The sequence below is a fragment of the Pseudoliparis swirei genome, chromosome 3, assembly GCF_029220125.1.
Source record: "Pseudoliparis swirei isolate HS2019 ecotype Mariana Trench chromosome 3, NWPU_hadal_v1, whole genome shotgun sequence".
In the NCBI taxonomy this organism is placed as follows: Eukaryota; Metazoa; Chordata; class Actinopteri; order Perciformes; family Liparidae; genus Pseudoliparis; species Pseudoliparis swirei.
Genome location: NC_079390.1, coordinates 22,411,894 through 22,436,384, shown reverse-complemented (window position 1 = coordinate 22,436,384; position 24,491 = coordinate 22,411,894). Strand labels below are relative to the sequence as shown.

At 44.2% G+C, this 24,491-nt stretch overlaps 1 protein-coding gene and 1 long non-coding RNA gene across 2 annotated transcripts in view; one reads left to right on the top strand and one right to left on the bottom strand.

Moving 5' to 3' along the window:
- Positions 1-24,491, top strand: part of klf8 (Kruppel like factor 8) — a 47,424-nt gene that overhangs the window by 16,263 nt on the left and 6,670 nt on the right. The window contains exons 2-3 of the mRNA XM_056441656.1: positions 8,710-9,060; positions 23,787-24,047. Of these exons, the coding sequence (XP_056297631.1) occupies positions 8,710-9,060; positions 23,787-24,047 (612 nt within the window). The remainder of the gene's footprint in view (positions 1-8,709; positions 9,061-23,786; positions 24,048-24,491) is intronic.
- LOC130211406 (uncharacterized) lies at positions 5,853-8,742 on the bottom strand. The gene is made up of 2 exons (XR_008835047.1): positions 8,687-8,742; positions 5,853-6,999 (listed from the first exon to the last, which is right to left on the bottom strand). It is a non-coding gene; the product is annotated as an uncharacterized LOC130211406 (long non-coding RNA).

Genomic DNA, 24,491 nt, shown 5'->3' with positions numbered 1-24,491 from the left:
GTAATAAGGAGGTGGAGGAGGGGGGGGGGGCGGGGCTTGTGAGGTCCCAGCTGTGTGAGAGAGGGTGAGAAAAGTTTCACTCCTTATTTTTCTCTCTCGCGTTCTACACTTTTATTTTTCTCCTCTTCCAGCTCCCTTTCCTGTCCCCCTCATCCCCTCCCAGATCCTTTTGACACCCGTTATTTCTTCTCCCCACGATCGCCATCGTTTGAAACCATTTTTGTTTTATTGAAAAATCCATAACCAGAAGATGCTGCACAGGTTCTGAGATGTCACTGATCCGTCATCGCGTTGGTTGAACCGGAGAACCAGATGAACCTGAACTCTAAACAAGTGTGTGAAGTTTCCCCGACGTGAACTCTCGCGCGTACTCGCAACCGATGTGCGTCCGCCTCAGGACGAATCGTAATAATGTTGGTGATCCGTGAAGAATATATTAATAGTGTCTCTGATTTAAGAGCTTTAACATTGTAATTGTCTCACATTTGCGGAGCAGTGATCATAGGAAGTTCTGCTGCGCTGCAGATTGTTGGCGTCCCGACCAGCCGCCTAACTATCGTCTCATCTCTGTGACTTATTAACCAAGCCCCCCCCCCCCCACACACACACACAAGGAAAAAGAAAGTATGAAAGGTTGAGAGGTGGAAAGAGAGCGAGGGAGCCGTGTGTGTGTGTGTGTGTGTGTGTTCATGTCTGAATTGCTCTATATAAAGGAAGTGCAGGCCAAAAGCTTCTGACCCTAATCGCTCACACACCGTACTTACGAGCACACGCACGCACACACACACACACACACACACACACACACACACACACGCACACAAATACACAAGTTGACTTCATTTTGGGTCCTCTGACTGAGGCTGGGAGGGCCGCGCCTGTGTGTGTGTGTGTGTGTGTGTGAGGGACTCCAGTTACAGGACTTGTGCAATCTTTTGACCCTCAACTGGAGAACCAATGGGAACTGACCGCTCTCTCCTTTCCCAATTTCTCCGTTCCTCCTCCTCCTCTGCACTCTTGTCTTTTCTTCCGGCCATCCTGACCTGCACTTCAATTCTTCTCTCGTCTTTTAGACCACCAGGGGGCGACTCCTCTGGTTGTATAGAAGTCTATACCTCATGTGTTAAAGCTGCATGCTCTCTCCTGACCACCAGGGGGCGACTCCTCTGGTTGTATAGAAGTCTATACCTCATGTGTTAAAGCTGCATTCTCTCTCCTGACCACCAGGGGCGACTCCTCTGGTTGTATAGAAGTGATTGACAGGTGTCTCCTCCTGAGTCCAAATATGGCGCTGCGAGGTGGAGGACATCGTTTAGCTTCTCTTCCTCTTCTCCGGCTGATTGGTCACTTTCATCAGATCACAGTGAAGCCCAAGCTGAAGCTGCATATTTCATGATGATCATATTTAATGGGCATAGAGGCACGTGTGTGTGTCTGTGTGTGTGTGTGTGTGTGTGTGTGTGTGCTGTCCTTTGTCAGTTTTTGTTTTTGTTTTGCAACTGCAAATTGTGGCGTTCACGGGTTGTAGGAACAACCAGACATGAACCGAGTACTTGGACCCTGTGATGGCATGAACAGAGTGCTGCTGACTGGGGCAATCCCCCCCTCCCCCCACCCAGAACACACACACACGCACACACACACAGGCCCAGGGTGTTGGAGAGAGGCAGCACTGACCCAGATAGTGTCTCTGTCCCACCCCCCAACCCCTCTCTCTCCCTCTCTCTCTATCTCTGCACTGTAAAAAATTTGCTCAGCTACGATTTTTTTTATTAACTCGCCAAGTCTTTGTGTAAATGTTTGAAATAAAAAATTAAAAAAAGATCCGTCATAAGATCCATGAGTCGTGAGAGTACGTTTACTGCGATCTTATTCGTTAAAGCATATATATTTTTATCAACACAAAAAGTCACCTGTAACTTTCGTGATTTCGTCATTCGGTTAGTCAGATGACTACATGAACTGAAACGGAGCCGGTTAACCCTTCACTGGCCATTTCTATGAGTGTACTTCTGTACGTCAGAATGTTTGCAGTAAGTTCCTCCAGCACCTCTCGAGTCTTCTTATTGTCCGTCCACTCTTAAGGCAGCAGATACAACCTAATTAAAGTATTCAGTTAAACCACCTCAGGTAGTTTGATGATGTAGGATTCAAGTGTTTCAAATCCCATTTATTGTTTTTCATCTTTTTCACAATGTAACAAACCAATGTAAAAATGTCGTAGCATTACAATGTAACAAAACCATGTACAAATATAGTATTATTACAATGTAACAAAATCATGTAAAATATAGTATTATTACAATGTAACAAACCAATGTAAAAATGTTGTAGCATTACAATGTAACAAAATGATGTGAAAACATGTTACAATGTAACAACAAAAAGAAAACATAGTAATTGTACAATGTAACAAACCAATGTAAAAAATATAGTAATGTTACGATGTAACAAAACAATGTAACATGTTGGAATATAACAGAAAAGATGTAAAAACATAGTAACATTCCAACGTAACAAAACTATGTAAACATGTTACAATGTAACAATAAAAACATAGTAATGCTGCAATGTGTCAGAATAATATAAAACATGTTGCAATGTAACAAAAAAGATGTAAAAACATAGTAACGTTACAACGTAACAAAACCAGCGAGGTGGTGCCGGGGGTTTGAATCCCCGACCAGAAGACTCCTCTCTTCTCTCTCTCCGCCCCGGCAGTCACGGACCGGTTGTTCTGAGCGGGTGTGAACGTAAGGAGCCGGACGAGGACGAGTGTTCAGTTCACGCTCAGTCAGCCTTCAGCGGTTAAAAATAGACTTTTAAAAATGTTGAGATTGGCCTGTTTGGAGACCGGAGACGGATCCTGTCCAGAACACATCTGCCCCGTGAGTTTAAGCCTCATCAGCTGGTGCAGGACGGAAATAGTTATTCTTTCACTTGATCATCTCGTCTTTTGGTTATTAAACGTCCAAAACTCTATATTATATTAACACTGGAAGGAAGAAGAGCTGCAACTGTTTATGAACTGTGATGATACCACTGAAGTCCGCAAAACATATGGAATATTCTTGGATAGTCGCACACAAAAAATACACATTGCCCAGGACAATATGTTCCCGTGATGTTCACATGACCGTTATTGTTCCGTAGTAAAATAACGAGGATGACGAGCAAGAGAGTCCTGGAACAGCGGTTGTTATTCATTCACGCTTGTTACATTGTTATGTTATCTAGTTCTGTTACGTTGTAACATTGTAACATGTTTTTACACAGTTTTGTAACAGTGTAATGTTACTATGTTTTTACGTAGTTTTGGTTACATTATAACATGTTTTATATAGTTTTGTTACGTTGTAACATTACTATGTTTTAACATTGTTTTGTTACGTTGTAACATTACTATGTTTTTACTTTGTTTTGTTTCATTGTAAAGTTGGTATACTTTAACACTGTTTTGTTATGTTATAACATTACTATGTTTTTCTTTTTTTGTTACATTGTAACATGTTTTTACATAGTTTCTTTACGTTGTAACATTACTATCTTTATACATTGCTTTGTTATTTTCTAACCATACTATGTTTTTACATTGTTACGTTGTAACATTAGTACAATGTTATATTGTTGTTCCGTTGTGACGTTACGGTGTTATGTTGGTACATTGGACGTTCTAGTTGTTGATAAAACTCTTGTCGGCTTTAACAAGGTTATCGTTACAAACCCTATTTGTTATTAACATATGACAGTTAGCGTCACCTGTTACAAAGTATGCTTTATATTCTCTTTCTTTATACTTACGCGATTTGTTGTTGCGCATAAAACAAGAGGAACAACATGCATAAACATCTGAGCAGAATCTGACCCCCCCCCCCCCCCAACATGTCATCTCTCATTAGCAAATGTATTGACCTCCGGATGTCCTTGGCCAAAGTAAGTCCTTAAAGCCACGATCGGCACTGAAAGGGTCCCATGTCTGTCCGTCCCTCTCTACCCCCACCCTGACTTCCTGTGGTGGGACCAGAGGCTGACAGGGTCACACCCACCCCACCCTTCTTTATTCCAAGAACTCCACAGTGGACCACCCCCCCCTCACACACACACACACACACACACACTCATTTCACTTTTCATTTACACACGTACAACACGCACACTCAGTCTCCCACTATCACTACTCATTAGTGCTGCTTTTTCCACACACACGCACACACATACACACACACACACACAAACACACACGCACACACTCCTTCCCCTTGTCTGGCTACAGATGTGGATCAAGTCGGATTTGCACAAGCCTCTCCGTCCTGTTCGGAGTGGCAGATCTGGGCGTGGTGTGATACACAGAAGTTCAGGCGACTTAAAACTTCGGGGTGTTTTCTCTGAGATTTATGTGCTGCTCACGTGGCTCCGCCTGAACTCCACATGATGTTTAAACAAATGCAGAGGAATTATATTGCAAATCCTATTCGATCCAGATTTCTTCCAGACTCCGCAAAACAAGAAGCTCACGTTAGCTAAAGACAAGAACGTTTGCTAAGGACAAGAATGTTAGCTACGGACAAGAACGTTAGCTAAGGACAAGAACGTTAGCTAAGGATTAGAATGTTAGCTAAGCACAAGAATGTTAGCTAAAGACAAGAATGTTAGCTAAGGACAAGAATGTTAGCTAAGGACAAGAACGTTAGCTAAAGACAAGAACGTTAGCTAAAGACAAGAATGTTAGCTAAGGACAAGAATGTTAGCTAAGGACAAGAATATTAGCTAAGGACAAGAACGTTAGCTAAGGACAAGAACGTTAGCTAAAGACAATAACGTTAGCTAAGGACAAGAACGTTAGCTAAGGACAAGAACGTTAGCTAAGGACAAGAATGTTAGCTACGGACAAGAACGTTAGCTAAGGACAAGAACGTTAGCTAAAGACAATAACGTTAGCTAAAGACAATAACGTTGGCTAAAGACAATAACGTTAGCTAAGGACAAGAACGTTAGCTAAGGACAAGAACGTTAGCTAAAGACAATAACGTTAGCTAAGGACAAGAACGTTAGCTAAAGACAATGACGTTAGCTAAGGACCAGAATGCAGAGTTCTTCAGGCCTTCCGTTTGTAGGGGAAAGAGATCCTGGATTCCTGCCTTCAGCTGTGCCGTCCGCAGCCTTCAGCTCTTTCCACCAGACAAAAACAAATCCTCCCTTCTTCCAGACTGTTTGACACTCACCTAGAAATGTCAACAATGAGACTCTCACGACCAGAAGAGGTGCTTTGTGTCACGTCTCATTAGAATTCCAACCTTTTAAGAAGTTGGCTCGGAGAAGCGAAAGCACCCTCCCCGAGTGTCCGACAACCGGCAACAGTTTGCATTTTCTCTCGTCGGGGACATTTGCAACTTGACGAGACCTCTTTAGAAAAAAGGTGACGAGACATTTTCATTCATGGCACCTCCGTAGAACCGAATGGGCCGGTTGGAGCCGGGAGGCCGAGCCAGAAGTGGCCAATTACCAGATGATAACGAGGCCGGACGGCTGAAACTAAACCCCCGAAAAACTGAACCGAGAAGGAGACGATGGACAGAAGAAGAAGAAGAAGAAGACTTCTTAAGATTCCAGATGTTTCCCTTGACATCGTTTCCAGAAAATGAATCCAGAAAATGTTCACGCCGATATCATTTACACGCATCTTTAACTTTGTGATAGGAGGCTTGCATACGCTTCCGTAGCATCCTCTCACCTCTATCGACCTCTTTGAACGCACCGTTGCATTTCCTGCTTCCCTGACGCATTTATTCGTATTTCTGTTTTTGGGGCCGTCACCATCTTGTTTTCCGGCAATCAGAAATGACACAAGAGGGTGGAGCTAAGTACATATTTAATAAAAATGTAACAAACAACTTTCAGGAGGTGTAAGCACACTGTGAGAGGATTACGGCTGTAAGACAAAAACCCTGACCACTCCCAGACTGGACAAAGACAACTAACCCTAGCCCCGCCCTAAAGCATGCATACCCAGCTTCGTCATAAAGTATAAATGATGACATCATGCTGTATCGAAGAGGACTTGATACTAGAGACTGAGACATAAACTCATGTTGACAATATTTACTGAGGGAATACATCAAGAGAGAAGCAGAGTCATTATATAGACTTCTATACAACCAGAGGAGTCGCCCCCTGGTGGTCAGGAGAGAGAATGCAGCTTTAATAAATGGAGTATATACTTCTATACAACCAGAGGAGTCGCCCCCTGGTGGTCAGGAGAGAGAATGCAGCTTTAATACATGGAGTACTTCTATACAACCAGAGGAGTCGCCCCCTGGTGGTCAGTAGAGAGAATGCAGCTTTCAGGGCCTTCAGCCCCAGAGGTCGTCTCCTGCTTGTAACCTTTTAGTTGCAGTGCATTGTGGTCCACGTCCTGTTCATCTGTGTGTAGAAGTCCGATGGGTTCCCTTCTGTGTGGTTGTTTAATGTTGTGACAAAATGGTGGCCCAACACATCGGGTCTCACCTTCAGGGTTTTAGCTCACACCCAAATAATCTGCTCTTAAATACACCGGCAGCGTGTTCACGGTTTGGACCTCATTAATTATGATTTACAAGATGCCAGGGACCCACAAAGCGATAGAAAGTCAAGTAAAAGCTGCTTTTAAAACGTAGTTTGGTGTAATGTCAGAGCTCGGCTGTGGGTGGGTTGCCGGCCTGCGTTGGGGGGGTTGGGTGGGGGAAGAAGGGGGGGGGGGGGGAAGGTGTGGCATTGAGCTGCCTTCACCTTTGTTTGGTAACACAGAGGGGGCTCTGTCCCCTCACAATGGGACTGAGAGACCAGTGTGTGTGTGTGTGTGTGTGTGTGTGTGTGTGTGTGTGTGTGGGAGGGGTTGTGCTGGCAGCCACACCCAGGCTGATTGGCCGATGCCACACCTCACAGTGGAATCTGCTGGAGCCGGGTCACATGTTGGCCTGCAACAGACTCGAGGCGGTCCTGGATCTGTGGCTCCTCTCAGCTCTGCACAAAGAAAGTCTTTGTTTGAAGTTTAAAGGACAGTAAGTAGATTTCTTTGCCTTTAAATAGTTCTACTTTAAGTTATTCTACCCGTAACATCAATATATCTTCGCTATCGATGTGGATACGTGCGGCGCTACGTTCCCCAGCGGGAAGTTTTGGACTTTTGTGTATTTCAGCCTCGCCGCTTGTGAGGAAGAAGAAGGTGTGATGTGGTCACTTCCTGTCTGAGTCTCGCTCACGCAGGGCGGCGCGGTGCGTTCAAAGCCAGTGTCAGGTCCACGCGTACGAGGCGCCGCTCGGACCCGCCGACCTCCCCGAGCCGCGCTCCTTCAACGAAGCGTCGGCCGCAAAGAGGAAGAACACTAATTTAGAAGGGAAGTCATCTTCAGCGGCGACTTCCCCAGCGGAGGTATTCAACCTGAGGGTCGCGGCCCGGCCGCGGGTCGGCCGCTGGGGAACTGAGATGAGGAAGTTTGTGTTTTTTTGTTGCGAGATTAAAACCCGTCAATCAGAATTAATCGAGCTCGATGAAAGTTCAAATATAACAAAACCTCGTGGCTTTTTAAAATTCAATAATTTAAATAACACGCGACGGTTAGTTCCTGGTTCTTGTCTGATAAAAATCATCAAGCCGGACATTTTTATGACTCGGCTCTGGGACACTTAAGTTCTTTTATTCTGTTAATTGGATCATTAATTTGTCGATAAAGACACACGAACAGAGGAGCGTTTGTCAGCCGGGTTCGTCACGCCACTTAAAACCGTTTGAGTTTCGACCAATCACAGCCCGCCGACCGGCTCGACCGATCGATCGGCTCGGATTTACGGTCGTCGTCGGCGAGTCGATGATTTACACGGCGGGGAACGTTCGGCCGTTAATACTTTTAGTTTTATCGCTTTATTAGAGGGAGAGTTTTGAGATAGCACATTTTAGATGAGAGCGAGAGGAAGTGGAGTTGGAGAGAAAATGGAAGACAGCGAAGAAGAAGAAGAAGAAGAAGAGAAGGGGTGTGTGTGTGTTGAGTCCCTCTGCCTCGGCACTCCCCCTCTCTCTCTCTCTCTCTCTCTGCTTCCAGAAAAGGGTGTGTCCGCCTGCCTGCTCTGAAAGGGAGGGAGGGGTCAGTCGGCGGCTACTCCTCCCTTCTCTCTCTGTTACTTCTCCCTCGCTCTCATTCCCTCACTGGCAGCCTCAGGATTAGGCCTTTGTCTCTCGGCCTCCTCTGTCTCTCTGCCTTTTTCAACATTTCATTTTAAATGTTCCCTCTCTTCCCGTTGAAGTGAGCAGCATGTGTGTGTGCGCCGGGCGTTGTGTGACCCCTCCTCTCCTGGAGGACTTGTGAGAGGCGGGTTTTCTTTAGCTTCCAGAGGTAATGTACCCCTCCTCAAACTCTCGTGTGCCATTTCCTGTCGTACTTCCTCTCCTACCTGTCTTCCTCCCCTTTTCACATTTCCCTCCTCTTGCTTCCTTCTTGTCCCCCCCCCCCCCCCCCCCGCCGCCCACTTCACTCCTCTTTCCTTCTTGTCCTGGAAGTTTGGGATTTTTCTTCTTCTCACCCCCCTCCCCTTGTTTCTCTCTGCCATTCCTCCCAACCCCCTCTTTTCCCCCTCCTCAACTTACCCCCCCTCCCCCTTATCACCTCCTCTCGTTCCCTACCTTCCTTCTCTACTTATCACACGCCCCTCTCACCTTCTCCTCCTCTTCCTCCTCAGTGCCAGTCGACCCCTAAGCAGAAGAAGAGACCGGCCGGCGCCCAGAAGAAGCTGAGGAGCGCGGCCAAGCAGAGCGCCGCGACCGCGCCGCAGCCGCCGCCATCGTCTTCCTCATCGCCGCCGCCGCCGGAAGAGGAGGAGGAGGAGGAGGAGGAAGAGCAGGCGACCAGGCCTCGGCCGCCGACGCCGCAGGAGAAGGCGGCGGTCAAGGGGGAGCGGGAGGAAGTGGCGACACAGTCTGTGAAGAAGCGGAAGAAGAAGAAGGAGGAGGAAGAGGAGGAGGAGGAAGAGGGCGGTACAGCCATGCCCTCTGTACAGATCAAACCAGAGCCGGAGGAGATGGAGTGCACGGTGAGAATGCGGGGAGGGGGAGGGGGGTGAGGGGGGCGGAGCTGATTGGTTGATTAGAAGAATGCGTGGTGTGTGATTTATTCTCCTTCAGCAATTTTAAGAATTATTCAGAGTCCAGATTCACAGCATCACTCTGGGTTAGGGTCAGAGTTCTGGTTCCTGTTTTACTTTCTCTGGGATCTGGGAGGACGACGAGAACTAACGCCAAGAAGGCCTTAAACAAACCGACAGAGCGGGGGGAAGACGCCGCCGACCCCCCGTCTGAGCTCGGTTCTAGTTCCATCCCAAACGAAGCGGTCCGGATACCAAGATGTCCGACCCGTGTCACAAAACCAGCAATACCGGAATCGAGTTGTAATTATTAAACGGGAAAATCCAGTCGTTTGTTTTCAGATGTGGAAGACTGAGACGAGAAGCAGAGGTCCGACCCGGTTACCTGACTCAACTTCTCTTGGTTTATCTTTTTATTTTTTTGGTTGTCAATCATTGCAATACAATACAATATTATTCTATATAATATACAAAACAGAAAGACTGAAAAGGTATCGGTAGAAACAAAACATTTTTATATATTCCCATCCTAAGTTATTATAATCAAATAAATAAAAAAATATATATAAAATTAAGAAAAATAATAAAGAAAATAAAAATAATATATATACATATATATGTATTATTTTTAGTTTCTTTATTATTTCTCTTTATTTTATATTAATGTTCTTTGATTTATTTGATTATAATAACTTAGGATAGTAATATATACACATTTTGTATATATAAATATATATCCACATAAATCTCCCATATACATACGTTTCAATCACACTTATAACCCTCAAAAATGGTTTTATAAATAATTATTTTGAAAACCAAAAATGAGTTGACCATTCTTTTATCCATTTTAACGTTCTTCCATAATTGACTCCTACAATAGAAATCCCTTTTTTAGTTTATGTCTCAGTCTCTAGTTTCAAGTCTTCTTCTATACAGCATGATGTCATCATTTAGTACTTTATGGTAATTTAGAGTCAAACAGACCATAAAGCAGGGGACGCTTTAGGGGCGGGGCTACAGGTGATTGACAGGTTGCTACGACTCTTACGACGTTGACCCTTTCACGCTATGTGAGCGACGTCTTCGGACTCAGCTCCACCCCCTCGCGTCACTCGGTCCGCGAAACCGGCGGGCGACGTCACGACGCCCCGCGTCCACTTCTTATATAATTATGGTAACTATGGGAACAGATTAATGCGGTTTAGCGGCGACTTAACTCCCCGGTTTATAATTCCACGAGGACCGCGGAGCTGCCCCTGAAGGCGTGTGGCTCTGCTGCAGCGAGGCCGGGGGGGGGGGGGCGCTGTGCGTTCCTTGTGAAGGTCAACTCCCAGAGACCTAAAGGTCACCGAGAGAGTCTCCTGGGTTCAGATGTGAAGGTGTTCCTATCTTCACAGGCTCCGAGCGCCTGATCAGCCGCTCCACACACACGACAAATTTCCCCTTGGGGATTAATAAAGTATATATCTATCTATCTATATCTATCTATCTACTTTACGGGTAATAGATCAGAGGACGGAGCGCAGGATGAGGACGGAAGTGAAGATGAGGGGATCTGTAGATGGAGAGATGAAGTGCACGGTGGACGGGGGGATTGACTGCAGAGATGTATGGAGGATGAGGAGGAGAGAGGAAGGAGTGATTGATGATGAAGGTCAGGAACGTCTTTAAATCTAGAAAAGTGGCAGTGCGGGATCTCTTGATGCAGTTTGAGGTCTTCTCCTCCTCCTCCTCCTCCTTCTTCTTCTTCTTCTTCTTCTTCTTCTTCTTCTTCTTCTTCTTCTTCTTCTTCTTCTTCTTCTATCTCCTCAATGGGCTTCTTTTTATTCTTCTCTCCTCCTCCTCCTCCTCCTCCAGCGAGGGGAATGAGGCTTAAAGCTCACTTAGTGAACACAAACCTAATTGCTCCGGCGTCGGCGCGTTGACATTTTCAGGGTTCTGCATGTGAAGCGGCGGCGTTGACCTTTTTCTTTCCTTTTTTGTTTTCTCTTAATCCCGAGCTCCGTGAAAACCAAACGGGGGTCAGAGGTCACGGCGGAAAGAGAGAGAGAACGAGAGAGAGAGGATGAATCCTCCTCCTCGAGATAGGAACTCCTCCTCGGGGTTCACCCCGTTATCTCTTCTGTTTCAGTGGTCGGCTCACGAGTTGAGCTTTCCTTTCCCCTCGTGGGTTACGGTACACGGATCTTCCTCGTCTCCCACACCGGGCTTTTTTTGCCCTCTCGGATTCACCGGCCTCGGGGGGGATTTGAGTTGTGTAAATAAACATTGAGAAGTGTGCAGTGCGAGGCTTTGAAATGGTGGCCAGACAAAGCGCCAAAACAACCCCCCAAAAAACGACATCATGCCGAATAAAGACTTTTAAACTCTGTGGTTTTTCGAGCAGCGACTCGTTCGTGGTCTTTCGTGGCTGTCGGCGTCGGCCGGCCTCCTCGTGTCCGGCTGGTTCCCGCCTCTGTTGAGCAGATGATGTCTTTAATTTCGACAGAGCGCATACATCTCCATTTAAAACCCATTTTGATACAACAGCTTTTAAGTAGGGATGGGTATCGTTTTTTTTTTTTTAAACGATACCGGTGCCTGAAGCGATACTTAAAAAAAGAAGAAGCACAAAACGACGATTGACAATGACGACATTAAAAACCTCTTCGGCCAGATTCCCTGTGAAAGCCGTTCTCATGGAGCACTGACAAACAACAGATATCAGACTGTCGCGCTTATAGCTCGCGCTAGCTCGTAGCTTGCGCTAACTCGTAGCTAGCGCGAGCTACGAGGTAGCGCGAACTACGAGGCAGCGCAAGCTACGAGCTAGCTTAAACACGGTTATAATGGCTAATTTATTATTTGTTGCGCTACTTTTATGAACGCAAGACTTGCGATCAACGTTTCGGTGCTAATCTGAGTTCAGGCTGCTCTCGTTATCATCGGTCTCCTCGTGTTCAGGGGGGCCGTCTCCCCGTCGCGCCCAGCCTGACGCCGGTGTGCTCGGCACGCCTCAATGTCAGGGCGGAGTCACCAGAGAAGGTCAACATTATTTGGCACCGGCTTTCGGTACCCAACCCTACTTTTAAGTGACGTCGTCCGAATTTAGTTTGTCTGTTGTTTTTTATTTTATATTTGTATCTTACCGTTCTATTTGTTTTGCCTTGATTCTCTGTAGAGCACTTTGTAAAGTCTGTTTTGAAAGGTGCTATATAAATAAAGTTATTATTGTCGATGTAAAGGCGGATCGATGGATCTTTGATGTTCACCGAGTCCCGAGAGGCCTCTGACTCACCGGTTTCGGTCTTTTGTCTCCAACACTTTGCTTTCATTCTAAATAGTGTCATCACAACCTTTTCGGAAACATAAATCATCGGTCATTTTGGTGTCTCAGATTATTTGGTCTCGCTGTGTTCCCAAAGACGCACTCGGGTGATTGAGCATTTAAAGGGACGGCGCTCATATTTACGGCCGTTCGTCTGCCTATTGTCTCGCGTACTTTAATTGACATTTGGGAACAGCCATTTTTTTACGATGCCGATTTAAAAAATGTAATCGCGAGTAATTAAAGAGCGCCGACATACCCCCGGGGTGAGGCAGGCTGCGGAGCGGGTGGGTAGGACCTGTCGGAGGAGGTAGAGAATAAAGGGTGGAGCGGTAATGATAAGGCGAGGCGGCAGTTAGCCCAGATACGGAGGGCGGGTGTTGCCGGGCGGGACTGGGTGGAGGAGGAGAAACTATTTTGGGGAGAGGAGACGGATGAGGAAATAGGGAGAGAGATGGAAGGGAAGGAGGCGAAGGAGGTTGAGAGGGTGTGGTCGCCGGTCAGATAAGGGAAGGCTGCACTGCAGGATTAAGAGATCCATGTTGTCCTCTGTGCTGCCTTCAATGTTTGTTGTTGTTGTTACCTTCGCATTCTGCGGATGTTTTGATCGCTGTGTATTTATTTATTTGTATGTGTGTGTGTGTGTGTGTTTGTGTGTTATTCGCATAACTCAAAAAGTACCGGGTTGTTACAAAGTTGACTAAACCACAAACAGTTGAATGAAGGTGGTGATCAGTGTGGAGGATATCATGAGGCCTTGAGGTGTACAACACAATATTTATGATTGATTTAAAGAGATGCAAAGGGGCTTTTCATATGAGATCTCAGGTTTGCTTTGACACATTTCTGTGTTCCAGCCCGTCAGCTTTGTGCCGTTCACATCTTTGACGTTTCCAAAGCTTATCGAGGGCCAACGGTACTCTAAACTGCACAGACTTGTTCCAAAAGTCATGATGTACTCAATGAACAGGCTTCTGTGCTTTCCTTATATATATATATATATATATATATATATATATATTTAAAAATCTGATACGAGGAAGCCAATTACATGTCGGTGACCTTTATGTTTAAAATACAGGTGATCACACAATACAAGTGTAGTCTATTTTTCTATAGATTCTTTCCACAAGTGCATTTCAAAAATTTTAAGGATGCATATTACAGGGGTCAATTTCCAAGGTCAAATCAGCAAACATTGAAATTAAAATGAACCAATATATATATATATAATTTTATATATATGTATATAATTGTATATTTTTATATATTTATATGTATTCATTTATATATATATGTTTATATATATGTATATATTTATTTATATGTACATATTTATTTATATATATTTATTTATATATATCACTATATATACATTTATTAATATATTTACTTTTTTGTAGATTTATTTATATATTTATTTATATATTTATATATATTTAGAAAAAAAGAAAAAAAACTTTAGATTGGAAATGCGTCAATTGTTCAATATTAACATGCGTTATCTGCACCATTTACTGAGAATTCCCCCAAAATAATATACCTGTCTGAATGGAAGAACTGCCAGATGACATTTATAAAGTGGAGCATCAGGCATTGTGGGTGTGCATGAGGGGTAGGGGGGGGGGGTTGTAATCAGAGACCCTCAAGAGCCTCAAAACACCTGCTGACAGAAAATACACTCTTGATTGGCTGATTAAAAAGAAAACAAGAACAAAAACTGAATTATGTCAGCGTGTTCTCATGAAGCGGTGGGGGGATGGGGGAGGAGTCTGCTAGAGTGTGTGTGGTGTGTGTGTGTGTCGGGGCATGGTGTGGTTTGGGTTAGTGCAGGGTGGGGGCTGGGTGGAGTACTATTGCGTAAGGGATCATTAAGCAGTGTGTGTGTGTGTGTGTGTGACCACGCCTCTTAGGAGTTTCCTGTCCAGAGATAAAGTCTCCAGGAAGTTGGTCGATCCTGGTATTCCCACCAACACTTTAAACGTCTCTCAAACTGAACTTTAAATCACGATTATCCCTTTAAAAAAAGTACAATGTAAAATAAAAAGGTCAAACAAACAAACAAGATGGATGCCGGTTCAACTGGTAACTTTAGTTTTTTATTGCTCGGTTTCAACATAAAAAGAAGATGCTCTGTAGGACGGACACTTCATTAATTGACCTTTTTTACTTTCTTGGATATTTTTCTGTTTATGGAATACGGGATTAACCGAATTTAATCACTTCACGTACACAAATAATTTTCCAGTTGGTTTTAATTTTGTGTATATATATATAAATATATATATATACTATTTTATATTAGATTTATATATATAGTTATGTATATATACATGAATAAATATATACGTAAATATATATATATATGATTAAATATATGTAAATATATATTTTTATTATATTTTATATATATTGATTTATATATATATATATTTATATATATATGTATATTTATTTATATATACTGTATATATACTGTATATTTATATATATATATTTATATATACATATATATATATATTTAAATAAAATATAAAAAATAAATATATACATACATAAATATATTATATCATGACGTGAGATTCATCTTAGACTTTTGAGTCTTTTCCTGGTTTGAAAGTGATAGTAACTTTCTTGTTCGAGCTATCAATATCGATATCTCGCTATTTGAAAAACACAAAATCCCGAGGTGTAGATTTTCTCCATCTCTTTCTCAACAACATTCCGAAGCCCCCGAATCTCAATGTCTCTCCGATTTTAGACATTTCCTTTGGCCTCCTCTTGTAAACTCTTCTTCTTCTTGACCCCTGGGTGTGTGTTCTTTTATTAACCCGCCACCCGCCGCCCGCTCGCCACCGGGCTCCCGCTCCTCCGGGTGGTGTCGGGTGGCGGTGCCTGTGTTTGAGGGTCTGTTTTGGAAAAAGAGAGTAGGAAGCTGAGGTTTCAGGAGTAGTTCCCACGTTGGCCACCGAGCGTCGGGGGGGCGCTCATGAGCGGCTCGGTGGGTGGAGGACAGGTGGAGAACAGAAAAGACGGAAGGAGGAGAGGTGGAGGGTATCGCACCGGTCAACTGGGGTTGGTCAGGGCGTCAGAACAAGGTCAAAGGTCAAAGGTCATCCTCCTGGCTTTCCAGCGACACCCTTCCTCCAATATGGCTTGTTTTACACACCTTTATCTCATCTCTCCATCTTCTTCTACTCTCTTTCATAATGTCACACTACCCCCTCCTCTCGCTCTCTCTCTCTCTGTTCCCCCTTACCTCTCTCTCTCCCTCGCCCTAATAGTACATGTCGAGGGAGGCTCTGCTTCCGCTCGCCCCGTCGCCATGGCAACCGTGGCTCTGGCGGGAGTTGCCGAAAAGACTGTGTTGCCTGACCCCTCCCCTCCTCTCCCTCCTTCCTCACTCCTCCTCTTCCTCCTCCACCTTTCCAAACCAGACTCTCCCCTCCCGCCCCCCCCCCCTTTCTAACTCGCTGCTTCAGCCAAAGGCGAACACACACACACACACACACACACACAATGAATACCTGCCAGCACAACACTGTGAATAGGCCTGTAATCTCTCTCTCTCTCTCTTGCATGTACACACAAATACATAGTGAGGCCGTGTGTGTGTGTGTGTGTGTGTGTGTGTGTGTGTGTGTGTGTGTGTGTGTGTGTGTGTGTGTGTGTGTGTGTGTGTGTGTGTGTGTGTGTGTGTGTGTGTAAGTGTCACTGATGTATGCACATAAACAGGTCAGTTGTCCTCCGGTAAACAGGACCACTTATGCACAAAGACAGGCCACAACACACACACACACACACACGGTAACACCGATGTGCACACACTATTACTCTCCATGTGTGTGTGTGTGTGAGAGAGAGCATGAGACATGAGAGGTTAGAGGCCTATTTGTGCTTTTGCCAGGAGGGCTTTGCTAGCATGAGTGTGTGTGTGTGTTATGGAGGGACTGGGGGGGGGGGGGGGGGGTGTAGATGAATGCAGTGCAGATACTGGACTGATGCAGCTCCCTCTGCTGGTGCAACACGATGATGTCATTGTTGGCAGCCGACTTCCTCCAGAGCAACCCCCCCCACCCCCAGCAGCAGCTCTGATTGGGACAGGAAGCAGAAAGGACTCCAAAAAAAGAAATCCACCTGCTTCATATTCATTGAACTGATGTTCAAGTTTTTTACCGACAAGTTCAGGCACCATGAAGGAAATAAATCACGAGGCGCGTTTCAAGAAGTCCGAAAACACACACACGCACACACGCACACACACACACACACACACACACACACGCACACAAGGCGGTTTATAATTCTGGAAATACACGTTTGGGATGAAAAGCTTCTCCCCGTCTGTCGGCTATGGCGGTACGCATGGGCGTGGCCGTGGAGGTGGGCGTGGCCGTGTAGATGGGCGTGGCCGTGGAGGTGGGCGTGGAGATGGGCGTGGCCGTGGAGGTGGGCGTGGCCGTGGAGGTGGGCGTGGTGCCGCAGACGGACGGGTTTCAAACAAGTCTGTGCCACTGGCTTTGGGAAGTGAAAACAAAAAAGGTGAAGATTAATACATCTATACGTCCTCGGGGGATATTTATATGTATTAATATGAGTTTTTCTTATTTTTCTCCTCATGTGCACACCTGAGTGGAGGCACATGAGTCCCCAGGTGAACGCCACGCCGCGGACAGGATTCCTCCGCCTCACACTCCGGTCGGCTATTAACCGAGATGGATAATGTTTAACGGGCTCCAGGTGGATCCTGCTTTTAATTAGGGGGGGGGGGGACAGCTGTTGTTAAAACTCTTGTTTGCTTTAAGGTTAGAGCGAGGCCGTCCTGTGGGGGGGGGGGGGGGCGGGGGAATAAGTTACTAAGCGCCCAGGAAATCAACACTGACTGCGATGAGGTAACATTAGGCCGGGAGTCAGGTGGCTGAGGACGGAGACAGTTTGGGGTTTCCTGAGGTGGGGTCAGGCTGTTCAGGGGTGGAGCTGTGTGTGTGTGTGTGTGTGTGAGGTGGGCGGGGCTACGTGCATCTCGGTTAACACCCCCCCCCCCCCACCCCACCCACACACAGCTGTTGTTTTTGCCCTCTGTCTTCATGATGTCGTCCGTATCGGTCGTGATCACGGGTGACATTGACGTGTTAACTCTCCAAACACAGAGGTGCCCCTCGCTCGCTCTCTCTCTCTCTCTTCACCTCTCACAGTATCCCTCTCTTACTTCATCCTCCTTTCCCCCGAAGTTCATGAAATAGCAATATTGAGATCGTAATTCTTTCTTTCTTTAAATGTACAATTTGTGTCCACGGAGTGCCCGCGATGCCGCGGCGTTGCGGGGTCGTTCCTGTGGACACCGATTTGTTGCTGTGGTAACGACAGGGGCGAGGACCCCGGGGGGCCCATCGGGTCTTCGGTGGAATCCAGTATTTTTAGTCCTGCGTGTGTGTGTGTGTGTGTCGAGGCCACGTGGAGGTTTGCGTTCCCAAATGTGTTGCTGGTTTCCTCTGGCGCCATCTGGTCACTCACTTTACCACCCCCCCCCCCCCCTCCCCCCAAGCTCCATGGAACTAAAAGTTTGTTTTGCGTGGACCTGTTTGGACTATATGGCTGATAAGGGGTTAAAAGGGCACTTTTTAAAAATGTCGTCCGGGAGTCGTGCAGGCGGCCGTGGCCCCGGTGCATTGTGGGGGATGCTGTAGGTGTGTGGCGGTGATCAAAGCTCGTGTTTTGCCATTTGAAGTTGAGCGCGTCGGTAGAAAGTCCTAAGGAGGAGGAGGTGGGGGCGGGGCTACAGTGAACCTGGTGGCGGTTCGAGCGGATTAATTAATAAGTGACCTATCGCATCGAGCGGAGAGACGTCTGATGCGGAGATTCACGGGATAATAAGTTAAAGCCTCATTTGCATATTGAAACTCAGCATTTCAGAACCGGATTTCTCAACCTGTGATGTCGGTGGTTTGAGGCTGAGGACGTGTTCGTTGTGTCGCTGCTGACAGACGTGTTGATTGGTGCTGGCTTCCTGCCATATTTAGCGTCAGCTGTAAAGAACCCAAACACACACTCAGTGGCCAGTGTGTGTGTGTGTGTGTGTGTGTGTGTGTGTGTGTGTGTGTGCTTCACTAAATCTGCTCTTCACTCTGACGAAGGCATAGAAAAGCTCCATTACCAGTGAGTGGACATGTGTTCGTATGTCTGTATATATGTATATACATACATTTATTTATACAAACATTTATTTATGAATACACATTTATTTATATATATTTATATATATACATATTTATTGATTTATATTTATTCATACATATACTGTACATATTTCTTATTTATATACATATACAGGACTGTCTCAGAAAATTAGAATATTGTGATGAAGTTCTTTATTTTCTGTAAAAAAAAAAAAAAAAAATGTCATGCATTCTGGATTCATTACAAATCAACTGAAATATTGCAAGCCTTTTATTCTGATTTATTGCTGATTATGGTTTACAGCTTAAGAAAACTCAAATATCCTATCTCTAAATATTAGAATATCATGAAAAAGTATACTAGTAGGGTATTAAACAAATCACTTGAATTGTCTAATTAACTCGAAACACCTGCAAGGGTTTCCTGAGCCTTGACAAACACTCAGCTGTTATAAATCTTTTTTTTACTTGGTCTGAAATATTAAAATTTTATGAGATAGGATTTTAGAGTTTATAATCAGCAATATTAAAAGAATAAAGGCTTGCAATATTTCAGTTGATTTGTAATGAATCCAGAATGCTTTTTTTTTGTTTTTAATTGCATTACAGAAAATAAAGAACTTTATCACAATATTCTAATTTTCTGAGACAGTCCTGTATATACATTTGTTTTTATACATATTTATTTATGTTTATATATTTATTTTTATATATACATAGACATTTATATATATATAAATACGTATATATATATTTATATATATATATACATATATATTTATATATATATATGAATTTATAGATATACATATTTTTTATTTCTATATATACATATATTTTTTTTAACTAATATTTATTCATGTTTATATAATTGTATTTATATATAATTTGTTATATATTTCTATATATACATATTTCTAGATATACATTTATATATATATACATAAATAAGTATTTATATATTTATATATATATATATATGAATACATAAATAAATACATATATATATATATATATATATATAGTGCCATAACGGTGCATGTAAATATTCCTCTGGGGTCCCATAAGGTCGCTCACAGCGGAGCTGCACTACGTCTGTTCGATTCCTCCTCATCACGTTCCCATCTCGCTCGCCGATTCCATTGATGTCGGAGATCACATGACTTAATTGCGAGGCAAAGACTGGGTGAAGACTGGGCGACCCATTTAATGGCGGTAGCAGTTGATCTGAGGTGCGGGGAGGGAGGGAGGGAGGGAGTGGAGGAGGGGGGCTCTGCAACGTGTCTACAGTTCGGCTTCTTCTTTGTGTTGCATCCAGACACGTTGACTTTACTGGTTTTAAGGTGCCCAACAGACACACACACCTTCTGTCTCTCGACCCACAATAAATGCAAATCGTCGGGGGGGGGGGGGGTCTTTTGAAGTGAAGTTCGGCTTCTGGCCTTTTGTGAGACAGAGAGTCTTTGTGACGATATTTAAATTGGGGAAAGACAAAGAGATCCATTTTCTCGTGATCAAAGCTCATCACGGGGTCTTTAAGACCATCAACTTGGACATTTGTTTACCGTTCCTTCTTTCTTTTTTTGGGCTCTTGTAAACACATCTTGAAGACATTTGGTTTTCATGTGATGGGTCAATTTAGATTATTTTGGTCAATTTAGCTTTTACATGCCATATATATGAATATATATCTATAACTATATATAAATATATATAGATATAGTATAATATATATACTACATATATATATATATATATATATATAATATACATATATAATATATATGTATATATAAATATAATATATATATATATATTACTTTATATTTATATTTATATATATTCATATATATATTTATAAATAAATATATATATATTCATATATATATATACAGATATATACATATATATTTGTAGAAATATATTCATATATATATTTACATATATAAATATATATATTTATTTATATATATTCATATGTAAATGTATATATACATAAATATATATATTTATATACATATATATTTACACATATATCTATCTATGTATTTATATATATACATATATGTATCTTTATATCTATATATTTACGTATATATCTATATATATATATATGTACGTATATCTATATATTTATATATTTGTATATTTGTATGTATATATATATCTATAAGTTTAAAATGAAGTGAAATCATCTGTAGGAAGAAGAGTGTCGAGGGAAGTTTAGTTTTTATTTCCCCTTTTAATCAATCATTAGAAAGTTTCCCTTTTTAACAACTTTCTTCTTCTTTTTTTACATCCTCTCTTCTTCTTTTTTTGGGGATTTTTTTGCAAAGAGTTTTAAAGGCTTCAATCAGAGCAGAGCCGTGAAAAGAGGAGAGGAGGAAGGGAAGACAGGTGGAATAAACAAGAGAGGCAGTGGGTGGAAAAAAACCGAAAGGCGGCGAGGGACGAGAGAGCGAGGTGGGAAGACACGAGGGCGTGGCTGAGGAGAGGAGGGGGGGAGTGAGAGAGGGAGAGGGAGAGAGAGAGAGAGAGAGAATAAAGGGAGGAAGAGGAAGGTGATGAAAAGATGAACGGACTGGGTGGAGAACGAGGGAAAAAAAACATGGAGTCAGCTGATAGCTCCCAGTTTCCATGGCAACGCTAGGCCTTTCCCACCCTCTCTCTCTCTCTCATCCGCTCCCTCACTTCTTTCACACTTCATTTTCTTTCTCTCTTTTTTTGTGGCTGTCTCTATAATCACGTTACGGCCATGCTTCCTTTTTCGCCCGCTGATCCCCCCGACCCCCCCAGCTCGGTCCTTTCCCTCGTCTCCTTCCTTCTCTCCTTTCCTCACCCATTTGTCAAGCTCCTGAAATTCCTCCTCACCGGGTTCGGTGTGCGTTTGCCATGTGTCGTCAACGGCTCCCTCCCTCCTTTCCTTGAACTCCTTACCCTCCCTCTCTCCTTTCCTTAAACTCCTTATCTTCCCTCCCTCCTTTTCCTAAACTCTGTACCCTCCTTCTTTCCTTTCCTTGAACTCCTTACCCTCCCTCTCCTTTCCTTAAACTCCTTATCTTCCCTCCCTCCTTTTTCTAAACTCTGTACCCTCCGTCTTTCCTTTCCTTGAACTCCTTACCCTCCCTCTCTCCTTTCCTTAAACTCCTTATCTTCCCTCCCTCCTTTTTCTAAACTCTGTACCCTCCTTCTTTCCTTTCCTTAAACTCTGTCCCCTCCTTCTCTCATTTCCTTGAACTCCTTACCCTCCCTCTCTCCTTTCCTTAAACTCCTCATCTTCCCTCCCTCCTTTCCTTAAACTCTGTACCCTCCTTCTTTCCTTTCCTTAAACACCTAACCCTCCCTCTCTCCTTTCCTTAAACCCCCTACCCTCCTTCTCTCCTTTCCTTAAACTCCTTTGTTTTGTTTGTTTTTGTTTGTTTGTCAACACTCAGTAACATTCGAGTCACGGTGCCGTTGGACTTTTAAAAAAGTGTCGACATCGTCAGAATAAAAGCGGCTCGGTCTCATCGTCCTAAAAACACCCACTTCCTGCTTTCGGGGGGGGGGGGGGGGGGTATTTGCATGTGCAGTGACAGCAGGGTGGTATCCCCCCCCCCACACACACACCTCCTCCTCATCACCCAGAGCTGGACGGACTCCAACTCCTGGACCTCCCTCTCTCTCTCACTCCATTTCTACCGTCTCTTTTTTCTTTACTCTCTCTCTCTTAATCAGTACCAGTCTCTCTCCATACCCGCCCCCCCCCCCTCTCCCCCTCTGGAGTCCCACACTGCAGCCATTGTTCCCAGTGCTGCATGGCAGCTGAGCCCCGGGTGGCTGCTGAGGGATCGAGGGCGTTGTGTCGGTTAAAAACCCCGACGCCTGAACGCATCCACGGGACGCCGCCGCCATGGAAGCGAGACGCTGCGTCCTCCTCCTCGCCTTCTGTCCCTCCACGGAGAAACACAGAGAGGCAGCGTTATTTCATGTCTCTAAAAACTACAATACCCATGAGCACCGGCGGCTGCACTGCAGGGCAGTGAGGTGCGTGAAGAGGAAGAGCGATCTTCAGCTCTCTGGTCTCACGCAGCTGAACCGTGAGCTCCAGTGTTGCATCCTGGGAGTTGTAGTTCACTTTTCGTGCACGTGCAGGCTTCGTCGCGTGTTCGTACTTTTGAAAAAGAATCAAATGTTATTTGGAGAGCTTTACACGTGGTGGACGATATGAAACGAGGAAGAGGAGGATGAGGAGAACCACGCTAAACAAGTTCAGGAACACCAACAATCATCAGAGAAACAATTGATCAGGAAAACAGGAGAAACAATAATGTTTTCTTTTTTAATTAGAGCGAAGAAAAATAAATAAATAAATGAACACTTCAGAATAAGAACACACGAGGCGCTGAATGAAGAAATAAACGAGATAGAAATTATTCTTAAAACACGACATGAAAGTCTCCAATGATTCATACATCGAATGATTCCTCATCCAACGATTCCTCATCCAACGAGTCCTCATCCAACGAGTCCTCATCCAACGATTCATTCATCCAACGATTCATTCATCCAACGATTCATTCATCCAACGATTCATACATTGAACGATTCCTCATCCAACGATTCCTCATCCCACGATAAATACATCCAACGATTCCTTATCCAACGATTCCTCATCCAACGATTCATCCATCCAACGACTCCTCATCCAACGATTCCTCATCCAACGATTCATATATCCAACGATTCATACATCCAACGATTCCTCATCCAACGATTCCTCATCCAACGATTCATATATCCAACGATTCCTCATCCAACAATTCCTGATCCAACGATTCCTCATCCAACGATTCCTTATCCAACGATTCCTCATCCAACGATAAATACATCCAACGATTCCTCATCCAACGATTCCTTATCCATCGATTCCTCATCCAACGATTCATCCATCCAACGACTCCTCATCCAACGATTCCTCCAACGATTCCTCATCCAACGATTCATATATCCAACGATTCATACATCCAACGATTCCTCATCCAATGATTCATATATCCAACGATTCCTCATCCAACGATTCCTCATCCAACATCTTTAGTGAAGTTTTCCAACCAAAGTGACGCAGCGGGTGTCGACGTGGGTTTCAGAGTCTCACCACGTCGTCGCTGTTCTTTAATATGTTGTCCTCTCCCGTCTTCCTCCTCCAGCGGGCGGACGTCGGCGCCGACTGCTCGCAGCCGACGGACCTCAAGGTGAAGACGGAGCCGCTCTGCAAGACGGAGCCGTCCTCGCCGGCGCCGCGCCCGGCCGAGGACCAGACGGAGCCGGTGGACCTGTCGCTCAACGGGCCGCGCTCCTTCGTGAAGCCCGCCGCCTTCACCACCAGCATCACGGTCAACCCGGCGCCCGGCGTGCTCATGAGCCAGCCCGGCCTGTTGGCCACCACGCTGCAGACGATAGGCTCCATGGTAACGACCCGGTGCCTCCATCGGTGCACTGTACCTTTAAGAGAGTTAACCCTCCTGTCACCTTCAAATGTACGAACATCTTTTACCCTCGGGGCCAATTTGACCCCAGCAATTAAAACCTCCAGAAAATGATTACAATTTATATTGTTTCCCAAGTTTAAGTGTCAGGTACTTTATGTTTGTTTGTTGACCACCTAAACAGCCTTTGAAATAAATAAAAAAGTTGATATTTCTTATATGTTTGACAGTGAAAAACAGCCTGGGGTCAAATTAACCCCAAAGAACTCCGATGTGTACAAGTTGTGTACAGGACATTAAAAAACACTTCATCATGCAAATTTTATGTTTTCCCAGTTGTCCCCAATAAATTAGGAAAAGTCATGAAATATAAAGCAAAAAAACATGATGTCAATCATTTATTTAGAGACGTCAAACATTGAATGG